Below are 10,823 nucleotides of genomic sequence, written 5' to 3' on the forward strand. Positions count from 1 at the left end.
TTTTTTCCACAAATTTGTTTACCTAAACAATTAATTTGGATAATATTTTCGTACAAGATTTTTGGGTTCGTACGTGTCAATATTTATTATAAAATTCATATCTCAATCGGATAAAATTTTCAGATAAGATGATAAATAAAATTCATATCTCAATCGGATAAAATTTTCAGATAAGAGGATTTAGTGTTGAAAGTGAAGAGTATTGGTATGTATTTATAGAAAAAAAAATTCTAAATTTTTTTGGTATTTTAAAAAAAAATTCGAATTTTTTTCATAATTTTATAGCAAAAAAAAGCCCAGCCGTTGAATTGGAGGAAAGCAGGCGATCGGAGCCCCCAGATGACGACACATGTCTTCTAGCTGTTGGTGGAGCGCATGGCTGGCGCCAGCGCACGCCGACGTCATCCCCCTCTCGGGCTCGAACTTGAACGAGAGCTGCCTTTGGGCCAGCCCATCTTTATGGGTCCTGCCTCCAGCCAGAGCAAACGTGGCCAGCTAAAATTGGATTTTCCAACCTCGGGCTTGGCCTAATCACTGGAATTGCTCTTAGAAGCTAGTTTAGGGCCCTTGAATTGTAAGACTACCTCAAAATGGGTAAGAACCTTGAGGGAGTTAGGGCACTCCCAGTAGTTCCTTTGAGGAATCTTTTGGCAAAAATGTATTTAACCTACTCACTTAACGAAAACTAACAACAAATGTATAAATTATATATTTGAGTGATATAGTAACTAATTTTGCTAAAAAAAATTTCTCAATGACCAAGCCATGATAATAATATGTTGAATGTATTATCGTAAGGGATTAAGCTCTTAAGATGCCTTTACACCATTGACCAATCAAATAGTGAAGCGTGGCTCCATTAATCTGTACCAGTCCGCATGGAATAAAACCCGCCCTTTGACAGCATCCCCAAATGTACAGAAACACGGAGCTTCACAGTGGCTCAGAGCTTCCCCAATTAAGCAAAGAAAAAAATTCATAGAATCTCTCTGTGCAAGAACTTCGGAAGACAAAAAAATGGATGCCGAAACCGAACAAATGATCGAAAAAACGGTGCGTGGAATCCTGGAAAAATCGGACATGGACGAGATGACAGAGTTCAAGATTCGAAAGCGGGCCTCTGAAGTGCTCGACCTCGACCTCTCTAAACCCCCCTATAAGGCGCTCGTCAAACGGGTCGTCCAGTCCTTCCTCGAAGAGCAAAATCAAAAGGAACAACAACAACAAGAAGTAGAAGAAGATGAAAACCCGAAACTTGGTGATGCCCAGGACCAGGAGTATGATGATAATGGCGATCTCGTCATTTGCAGGGTCAGAGTTCCTCTTCACTCTGTTTGTTTCCCGAGAAAAAGAAAAAAAAAAAAACCCATGAGATGAAGAATGAGTGTGTTTCTTTTTTTTGGGTTCACCTTAATTTTGTACTTACTTGTTGGGTCTTTTTGGGATTTGGGGTTTGGTTGTGATGCAGCTTTCATCGAAGAGGAAGGTGACACTTCAAGAATTCAGAGGGAAATCATTGGTGTCTATAAGGGAGTTTTATAGTAAAGATGGCAAAGAGCTTCCTACTACCAAAGGTAATCTATTTATGTCCTATTTGAACACCTCCCTAGTCCTATGGCATGTTAATTTATCAATTTATGCATGTATATAAGGCATTGATTTAAGCTTGCAGCTTCAATTGCTTACATTAGATTTGTCTGTGACAGTTTGCTTACCTATTATTAACAGCTTTTTCTGGTATATGAGAGTTTGTGATCAAATATATGTATGCATGTATGTCAGGCAATTATCTAATTTAGCTGCAACTTCTGATTATAGAGCTCACTTACTATTGCATTTGCCTTGATTTGGAAATGGTTGATGCCATCACTGTCATATAATATTTTAAGTGCCATGTCGGGTGTCATAAGCTTTTGTTCAATTTTTACATTACTTGCTTTCCCTGGGTTGTAGTTTGCTTACACAATCTGACTGCCTCATCATGATTGTGTTCATTCAAAACATCTAAGTTATGGGTTAGCTTGTCATCTTGGCGTCGTAAACCACCAACGCAGATTTCTCAACTTCGTTTTCTGCATTGTTGTTTACATTCAGTGCTGCTAACTCAGAATTGTCCTTCTTTTTCCCTTTCTCCGTTACTTACCTTTTATAATCCCAAGAGGCCCTTTTAGCAAAATTGAGCTAGAGATTCCTTGTTTCTAGCTTTTGTATACTTGATCTTTCGGATGCATGTACTGATGACTGTCTTAAGCTTATTTATGGTTGTATTTGCTTAAATCTTTGTCCTACAGGAATAAGTTTGACAGAGGAGCAATGGGCAGTCTTCAAGAAGAATGTACCTGCGATAGAGAACGCCATCAGTAAGATGGAGTCAAGGATCTGAAATTTTCGGAATGTCTTATCCTTTTCAACCTCCATTACCTTGTCGGTTGTACTGGCTTCAGCTTTAGGGCTTCATATTGGTCTCTTGATGGCAGAATATTTTCTTTGGAACATGAAAACTGCGGTGATTTTTCTAATTAGCCCTTAATGTTAGAAGTCAACTTGTTGTGTTATCTGTTACAAATTAACACGTTCATACGAGATGTTGTCATATTCAGTTTTTAGAAGGAAACAAATAAAATAGAAATGGATGATCCTTACCATAATCCTTCATCTTTGAAGAGAGATTCTTGTTTGTGTTTACTGCACCGTCGGGTTATGGATTGTACAATACAAACTCCTTTTTATCTTAGTATTCCAGTGAAGAAATAATTAGCATACTAATTTTTAATGTCGTTCTTCAGTTAAATTACCTTCCAAGTGAAATTTAACTTGTTTGAGATTTGTTTTGCCCATTTCAGGTCCAAAAACAAGAAAAAAAACTGAGAAAACACACAATACTCATTGATTTTTTCATAAATCCCTTGCCTTCATCATATGTACAAAATACTAAAACGTAGTTCGCTACATAATCTAACTAAAACCTCAAACATTGGGACAGAGAGAGAAACATGATGTTTCATGTCACCACAAACCACCTAGTAAATAGTAACCCCTTTTTTTCTTTTTTTTTAATTTAGGAAAAAAAGAAGTTCAAAAAAAAAAAAAACCCTTCAAAGATGGACAAGATAGGCTTATATCCCATGATCAGTGGGCAACTTAAACAAGTTGGAGAAAATAGGCTTCCAAGTCCAAGCCCCTCTCTTTGTCTGCCTTGGAGTGCTTGGCATGCCTGCAGTTGCAGTTGCAGCCATCCTCATTGTCTCAATCAGAGCCTCTGTGATGCCTTGTTCAGACAAAATCTCCTCCAATTGCTTAGTGTCAATAACCAGCTTCACTCTCCAAACCCCATCTCCCCCCGATGGCAGCACTTCAAGAGCAGATGACCCATTTGCCAAATTCTCAACAAAATCTGATCCTGCACCAAATGACTTCTTCACAGGCTCAGCTTCAGCAGCAGCCGCCTCCAGTTTCTCAATGACCCCATTCTCGCAAACCAGCTGATCTTCTTCCCTCAGTGGAAGAAGGAAGTATTGGCCACTCACTAGAAGCTCCTGCTCAGGCAATGGCAATGAGGCCTTGCCCTGTTGGAAAATGCCATGCCCTGGAAAATCAGTGAGGATTTCAGAAGCTAGTTTAGGGCCCTTGAATTGTAAGACTACCCCAGAATCTGTAAGAACCCTGATAGATTTAGGACACTCCCCAGAGGTTCCTTTAAGAGAAGAGCAATTCCCCATTGTGAAAATTTCCTACCTTTGGCCACAATTTCAGTGCCATATGTAAGGTTTTGAGGAATCTTTTGTCAAAATATCAGTGGACGGACAATGGGTTTGTGTCAGAACAGACACATTAGTCAGACACATTAGTTGTGGTTTTTTTCTTTCTTTCGAAATGTGTAAATGGCTGCATGTGAAACTTTTGGACCGTTGGGACAATTATTTAAGCCTAAATTTGGGCCGATCCAAAGGCAAAGGAACAGAGTAAGAGGTAGATTCGTGAGTTAAAATAATAGTAGGAAACGACAGTTAGAAGAAGAAGACTAAGTTCAAATTTTGAGTGCCAGGGGATTTGTATTTGGCTGCAATGTAGGTGTTGGAATTCCACCCTTTTGAAAATAGTCATATTTTTAGCCCTTCAATTTTGCAATCAGTATCACGGGTTGCATCCCCTCAAGCATGTGTTAGGTCAAGCATGGAGACTAATCATGCTACCCCACAACAAACGAATGGAAAAATGAAAAATTGTTAGGTACTCTCGGATAATACCATGTAACGGTGTAAGCACAAATACAATCGACTATTCTTGTACAAGTACAAAAAAAAAAAAAATCACAATTATATCCTTATTGTGATGTATCAGTGTAGAATTTCAGCCACACTCACTCACGCAATAATTATTCATTACACACCCATAACAAACCATCAAAATATTCTGCCAACAAGGATGAGAAATCAGCTGTTGAAAAATAAATGGAAATCCCATTAGGGTCAACCGCAAAAAATGAATGAAAATCTTTGTGTAGATGGAACCATGGAATATGAGGCCTTATCATTTAGCCACATTCTAAACCAAGCCGAAACATGATTTTGGTTTTCAAAGATTCAAGACTCCTATTTGCCTAGTTAATGATAAGAATGGCCTTGCGAAATTGCTAGGCCAAGGATAAAAGAAACAGGGTTGATCGAACTCGTCTATTTTTTTTTTAAAGTACAAGTGAAATTGCATTTTTTATTCCCATAATTTGATTTATTTTTCATTTTGTCTCCTTTGTTTCAATTTTATCAATTTTAATTTATGTAAAAATCAAGTCTTACAAGTATTACAAACTTTAAGAGACGAATTGCCCACGTTTTGGGTTGAATTTAAATTTGTGGTATATGGAAGGTGTAATCCGAAGGTTTTAATCACAAACCTCACATTCCCAGCCACTAATACTTCTTAAGATAACATGGCCCAATAAATCCAATCCAAGAAACCAAACTTCAAAACATATTCCCACGTGGCGCCAATCCACAGGCTCACCTTGTTTATCCAAACACCACACATATCACCTCACCTCAAGGCCTTGGCACCAAATCCACCAAAATTCAAAGCCACACAAAATTCCCTCCACACGTATAAACAACATTTGAGCTCTCTTTTCTTCTCATAAAAACCAACACACAAAAAACACACTCTAGCTTAGTTCACACACATTTTCTACGGTCCAGATTAAACCAAACTCATTTCCAAAAATGGGCTGCGCTTCCTCGAAAAGAGTGGAGGCTGCCGTGGACTACAAGCCGGCGCCGGCGAGCTACGCGGTCTTCGACATCAACGCCATCCAAGAGCCGTGGCTCGTATTCGACAATACGACGTTGCAGGAGCAGCAGCAGAGCCACGAAAAGCCCGCGCATGTGCCGGCCCAAATCCTCGACAAGCTCAAATCGTTAGAAACCGAAGCGGAAGCAGCCCCTCACACGTGGGACGAGGTCAGCAAGGCCCTAGAGGACTTCAAGCCCAAGACTGACCCGAAGTCTAAACCCAAGCCCAGCCCAACTCCTTCCCCGACCCAGGACGAACAGACCAGTAGTAGGAAGCCCCGTAAGAGCCTGTCCTTCCACACGCTCGATGAGCTCGACAAGAAGCTCGCTCCGAAACCGGCCGACTTGAGAAAGAGCGAGTCGATGCGGTCCCTGTGGAAGCTAAACACCGAGTCGACCCGGTCCGAGTCACGAGTTGACTTGGAGGCTACTCAGGCGACTCAGTCGGCGGCGGGTTACATCAAGCCGGTGAAGGAGAACATATTCATAATGAGGGACAGGCTGGAGAGAGAGAAGGAAGGCAAGCTCGCGGTCTACGATAGGCTGATGAAGAGCAGGCGGGACCCACTGAGCGAGTACCCGGAGAGGTGCCCGCCCGGCGGCTCCGACTCTGTGGTGGTCTACACGACGTCGTTGCGAGGGGTGCGGCGGACGTTTGAGGACTGCCAGAAGGTGAAGGGGGTGCTGGAGGGCCATCGGGTGGTGTACGACGAGCGTGACGTGGCGCTGCACGGCGAGTTTCTGGGTGAGCTGAGGGGATTGCTGGGTGAGGAGAGCAATAACTCCGACGGCGGCGTGGGTGTGCCGAGGGTTTTCGTGAAGGGGAGGTATCTGGGTGGGGCTGAGGAGGTGGTGGAGCTGAACGAGTCCGGGGTGTTTGGGAGGATGGTGAAGTTGGCAGGCGTGGAGAGAGGGGTGGGGTGGCGAGCGTGCGAGGGGTGCGGTGGGGCCCGGTTCGGGCCGTGCATGGAGTGTGGCGGGAGTTGTAAGGTGGTGGTTGGGGATAAGAGGGAGAGGTGCCCCAAGTGTAATGAGAATGGGCTGGTGCAGTGTGTGGCTTGTTGGTCTTTAACGTAATTTCAATGGAGTTGGGTATTTGTTTCTCTTTTTATTATCTTTGATTTCAATGTTGTGTATAAGTTTTTGATTGGTGTTTAAGAAAATATACACTATCCTGAATCCTGATTCCTGAGTGAGATTTGTAAGCTCTGGTAAAACAGAAAGACGAAGAGAGTGATTTGTAAAGAACTGTAAAATGTATATAGTGTGTACAATTTAGTGGCAAAAAGTATAAATAAATATAAAAAATATTAGAGGGCCCAACCGGGTTCGAACCGGTGACCTCTTGATCTGCAGTCAAATGCTCTACCACTGAGCTATGGACCCTTGTTGATGTGAACGTCCAAACTTATTTCATTTAACTAAACAAAACCTGACCTATAGATAAAAACTCATATAATAGTTAACCGGTGACGTATATTGCGAATGAATGATTCGTGTGAAACAACCAACATTCTGGAGGTTCAAGCAGGGCCCCCGTTTTGGACTCTGCTAATTAAATCTTGCTTAGACTAAGTCAAGTTTTCGAGTCAATATTTTTGGTTTTCCAGGAGAGAGAGAGAGAGAGAGAGAGAGAGAGAGAGCCAGTCAACATTTCAATTCAAGGATGCATTACTTGGTTTATCATATTTGGAATTTGCAGTTGCTATCATAGAACGTAATTATTATTGATTAAAAACAGGAAATAATGGAAAATAACCAGCTAGATGGGGCAACAAAACCAACCCTTTTTCTGCTGCAGATGGCCTAACTAGAAACTGCCTCCTACATATTCATTAAAGATTCTTCTTAACGTCCTTCTCTAAGCAACTCATTAATTGGGTTATCAATTTCTTCTTCCCCACTTTGCTAAATTGCTATAACTATAAGCCAACCCATCAACCATAACTGGCTTTTCAATTTGTCGTTTACTGCCTATTTGCTCATCAACATGGACCAAACTTTATGCCTTTTCCAAGGACACCAGTCCCATGTGTTTATCAGATAACAAGGCTGGAAAAATCATCGTTGCTAAGAAATTTACTCCTACAAATTTGTGGATTTGGACCATTGATTAAAAAGTTCTGCCTTTACTCAAGTGTGATTCAAACTGACAGCACATTGGTTAGGTTAATGAAACGAATATGTAATTCAGATTGACAGACGATTGATTAGGTAAACCATTACTGGATTTACAGACGAGCATCATAAACTTTAACCGAAGAACTTAAGTCATAACATTACTTTTCATAATGAACTAATTAGCATTAAGGATATATCATATATGGTACCAAAAGGACTAATCTCTTGAAAAAACAGGTTTAATCTCTTGAAAACTCGCTTTATTTTCGATCATACGCGTTACCGTGCATCCACCATGTATTTTTATAACCTTATACAAACTCATAATAAATATCCCCTTCCTCATCGTCTGTACTTGCTTACACATTCCAAAAGAAAGAACAAAGAGGAAAAAGAACATATAATTCTCAGCCCCTTGCAAGAAAAACCATTATACATTATATATATATATCCTACATATTGTATATTCACCCGTCTTCAGATTCTCCCCAAACTCTCTCAACTCCCCAACCAACATTTATAATATATATTTGATGATGCCAAGCAACCCTATCCACTATTCTCTTTCCTCTCACTAACTTGTATGTTGTATTATCTGTACGACTCTACACCTTGGTTCTTGTTCAAGGGTTCTGGTCTGCAAATATATCCAACAGAGACAGCGCCTGCAAAATTCAAAAAATATGCATTTAGAAATTTGGAAACAAATTACAAATCTCTGGCTAGGGAAAATATGAGCTTTGGTTCCGTGGCGTTTACCTCTGGTACACTAAGTTCAAGCCTGAATTTAGGGCCATCGTAGTGGTGAAGAATTGGCCTGAATGAGTCTTCCTCAAGTGGTTCACACACTTTCCTGGTAAAAACTCGAACCTGCGGTTCATGAGGATAAATGGTGAGCAAATGAAACACAGTAAAATGGTAAATTTGAGAGCACTCAATTTGCTCATCTCGAATTCTTTTGAAATCGATCACAAACCTGAGCTGGGAAACGTGACTCGCCAGGGCACTTCTTGTCCTCCCAGGCCGTTGGATCAAAGTTGGTGCCTCCAAAACTTGCAGCCTAAAACCCACAAGAAAGGTCGTTGTTAGCTAGCAATTGGTGCACAGCACAAAACGTAAATAAATATCTAGAAGTTTGGCCAAAACAAAAGTTGAACAAGCAAAACACATTCCCACTTCTTCAACAAAACACTAAAATATTAGGTGAAAAGTCTAAAGTCGGCAAATGGATGAAATTTTTAAATATTTCAAAGAGAAGTGTCGGCCGGAGAGAAGCTACAAACCTCAAAAATTCCATGGAGTTGGTGGGTGGAGTAGTTGTAGAGGAAGAGGGGCAACCCCGGAGTTATCGCCCTCACTGAATCACGATAACGTGGAGGCAAACCTGCAAAAGAATTATGCAGAAAAACAAAATTAACACATGTTCATCAAATCAATTCCTTTTTTGAAGCAAACCCAATTGAAAAAACAAAATTATGGAAAGGAAAAACAAAATTATGGAAAGAAAAATCAAAAGGGGCATACCAAAAAGCTGCCTCTTGAGATTTTCTTGCATGGTATCATTGTTGCAGACAAAGATATATCCACCAATGGTTTCATTTCTAGGCAGAGACTCAGCTGGTGGCAGAGTCTTGAACCTTTTGTCCACAGCGCCCTTGCTGTCCTTGTTGTTGTCATCTCCACCAGCTTTCTTCTTGCTAGAATTGTTGTTGTTCTTCTTCCCAACTTTGCCGCCATGAACAAGATCTTCCTCATGAGCCTTGTTCTTGTAGGGCTTCAAATTGACCATGTTGTTGTTATTGTTGTTGTTGTTGTTGTTGTTATTGTTGTTGTTGTTGTTGTTGTAAATTGCAGGCTTGGAGTAAATCCCCTTGTTGAAGCCGCCATTGAGCTGCGAGCCGCCGCCAAGAACCGGCCCAGCAGCAGCAGCAGCAGCAAGCTTCCAGCCCTCGTTAAAAGCGTTAAATTCTGAAGCTTTTGGCTTGAAATTGTTCCATCTGTCGTTGAAGCCATTGTTGAGCTCTGAAGCTTTTGGCTTGAAGCTGTTCCAGCCATCGTTGGAGCCGTTGGAGTCAGAGGACCCTTTTGGCTTCAGATTGTCGACCCAAGAGTCGTTGAAGCCATTGAAATCAGACCCTTTTGGGGTCAAATTGATCAGAGGACTGACATCGCCGCCTACCTTTATATCGAAATTCCTCCTTTCATCAGGCCTCTTGCTGTACGAATTGCTCCAAATCGAATCATTAACTGTGAGATTTGCAAAGTTGGTGCCTTGAACACGAAGCTGATCGCTGAATTGCCAAAACGACTGGTTGTTGTTGTTCTCCATTTTGTATCAAAATCCGATGAAGAAACTAAAAATCTGGGTTGTTGAAAGATTCGAACTTTATGCAGTGTGTGTGAAGATTAAGAGGATCACAGAACGGAGGAGAGAGATAAGAAGAAGAGGAGGGGAGGTGAGAAAATATGATAGAGGAAGTGGGTGTGGTGCGGAATGCTAAATAAAGGGAATAACTTTTACTATTGAGATCATGAGGAAGGAAATTTCTAGGAAGGGGACAAATGGGGTTTAAAGATTGCGTGTTGATTTGTCAAAGGAAGAAAGATCCAAAGATTTTATTACTTTTTTGGAGGGAAATTAAGCCCAATAGAGAACAGAACCAGCTTCTGTGATATTAAGTTGGAGCTAAAAAGATGGGTGATGAAAGCAAAAACGCGTTAAGACGTGGGAGAGAGAGAGAGAGATGGAGGGTGAGGTGGTAGATGGAGAGTAGGAGAGAGATTAAGAGAGAGTGATTGAGTAGAGGGGGTGTTTTGATTTGGTACCATTTCTAGAAGGTCTAGGAGGTTCGGTGGAGTTTGAGAGAGAGTTCACACTTGACTGCGAAGTTTATTTGCTTCGGAGCTAAGACTTTAAAAAAGAAAAAAAGAAAAAAAGAAAAGGACAAGACGCGTAGAACTACGAGTATATATGTGACTTGGCCATGGGGCTTACACGTCTCAATCAAGCTTCTACACGTGAACGAGGGTTGGGAAATTGGAGAGATATATAGCATTCGAAGAAAAATTTGGTATTTTACTTTTCCCGTCAATAATGTTGAAGTTATTATGCGTGTTATAACGTTATTGAATGAATATAATAAAACAGTGTTATTCCCATTTTATGCGTGTTTCTCATAGTACTTGACATCTTACCAAATGCTTGTTGTGTGTACTTATTTTGTCCTATAGGAAATGGTTTTTGTGTAATATCATGTAATTCTTTAATTGATCTAAGATAAGAAGCATGCTAAGCCATTATGTTATTTAGAAAGCAAAACAAAGAAGAAGAAAAAAAGGGTTAAATTATGATAGAGAAATGCTAACTATTTTTCCCATTTCACTTCTTATTTTATATATTCTAAGGAAATTTTCATG

General features: G+C 40.6%; 4 protein-coding genes and 1 non-coding gene across 5 annotated transcripts; 2 read left to right on the forward strand and 3 right to left on the reverse strand.

Moving 5' to 3' along the window:
* Window positions 1–916: 916 nt before the first annotated feature.
* LOC117628011 (RNA polymerase II transcriptional coactivator KELP-like) lies at window positions 917–2,754 on the forward strand. The gene is made up of 3 exons (XM_034360353.1): window positions 917–1,311; window positions 1,469–1,574; window positions 2,292–2,754. The coding sequence occupies exons 1-3, from the start codon at window positions 1,018–1,020 to the stop codon at window positions 2,381–2,383; spliced, it is 492 nt and encodes a 163-aa protein (XP_034216244.1). The 5' UTR covers window positions 917–1,017; the 3' UTR covers window positions 2,384–2,754.
* Window positions 2,755–2,870: 116 nt separating this feature from the next.
* Window positions 2,871–3,804, reverse strand: LOC117628012. The gene has a single exon (XM_034360355.1). It carries the CDS (start codon window positions 3,717–3,719, stop codon window positions 3,117–3,119), a length of 603 nt encoding a protein of 200 aa, XP_034216246.1. The 5' UTR covers window positions 3,720–3,804; the 3' UTR covers window positions 2,871–3,116.
* A 1,269-nt stretch (window positions 3,805–5,073) lies between these two features.
* Window positions 5,074–6,646, forward strand: LOC117628013. The gene has a single exon (XM_034360356.1). It carries the CDS (start codon window positions 5,217–5,219, stop codon window positions 6,360–6,362), a length of 1,146 nt encoding a protein of 381 aa, XP_034216247.1. The 5' UTR covers window positions 5,074–5,216; the 3' UTR covers window positions 6,363–6,646.
* On the reverse strand, window positions 6,600–6,671 carry TRNAC-GCA. Its single transcript has one exon. It is a non-coding gene; the product is annotated as a tRNA-Cys (tRNA).
* A 971-nt stretch (window positions 6,672–7,642) lies between these two features.
* On the reverse strand, window positions 7,643–10,122 carry LOC117628014 (probable serine/threonine-protein kinase clkA). The gene is made up of 5 exons (XM_034360357.1): window positions 8,931–10,122; window positions 8,690–8,790; window positions 8,383–8,466; window positions 8,166–8,276; window positions 7,643–8,071 (listed from the first exon to the last, which is right to left on the reverse strand). The coding sequence occupies exons 1-5, from the start codon at window positions 9,733–9,735 to the stop codon at window positions 8,030–8,032; spliced, it is 1,143 nt and encodes a 380-aa protein (XP_034216248.1). The 5' UTR covers window positions 9,736–10,122; the 3' UTR covers window positions 7,643–8,029.
* Between the last annotated feature and the right edge of the window lie 701 nt (window positions 10,123–10,823).

Source organism: Prunus dulcis, chromosome 5, assembly GCF_902201215.1.
Source record: "Prunus dulcis chromosome 5, ALMONDv2, whole genome shotgun sequence".
Lineage (NCBI taxonomy): Eukaryota > Viridiplantae > Streptophyta > Magnoliopsida > Rosales > Rosaceae > Prunus > Prunus dulcis.

Excerpts from the sequence above, each read along its gene's own strand:
- LOC117628011 (XM_034360353.1), top strand. The coding sequence starts at position 1,018 with ATGGATGCCGAAACCGAACAAATGATCGAAAAAACGGTGCGTGGAATC. Across the intron at positions 1,312-1,468 it reads GCGATCTCGTCATTTGCAGG|CTTTCATCGAAGAGGAAGGT; the intron begins GTCAGAGTTCCT and ends GTTGTGATGCAG. Across the intron at positions 1,575-2,291 it reads AGAGCTTCCTACTACCAAAG|GAATAAGTTTGACAGAGGAG; the intron begins GTAATCTATTTA and ends TTTGTCCTACAG.
- LOC117628012 (XM_034360355.1), bottom strand. The coding sequence starts at position 3,719 with ATGGGGAATTGCTCTTCTCTTAAAGGAACCTCTGGGGAGTGTCCTAAA.
- LOC117628013 (XM_034360356.1), top strand. The coding sequence starts at position 5,217 with ATGGGCTGCGCTTCCTCGAAAAGAGTGGAGGCTGCCGTGGACTACAAG.
- LOC117628014 (XM_034360357.1), bottom strand. The coding sequence starts at position 9,735 with ATGGAGAACAACAACAACCAGTCGTTTTGGCAATTCAGCGATCAGCTT. Across the intron at positions 8,791-8,930 it reads TCTCAAGAGGCAGCTTTTTG|GTTTGCCTCCACGTTATCGT; the intron begins GTATGCCCCTTT and ends ATTCTTTTGCAG. Across the intron at positions 8,467-8,689 it reads AACTCCATGGAATTTTTGAG|GCTGCAAGTTTTGGAGGCAC; the intron begins GTTTGTAGCTTC and ends TGTGGGTTTTAG.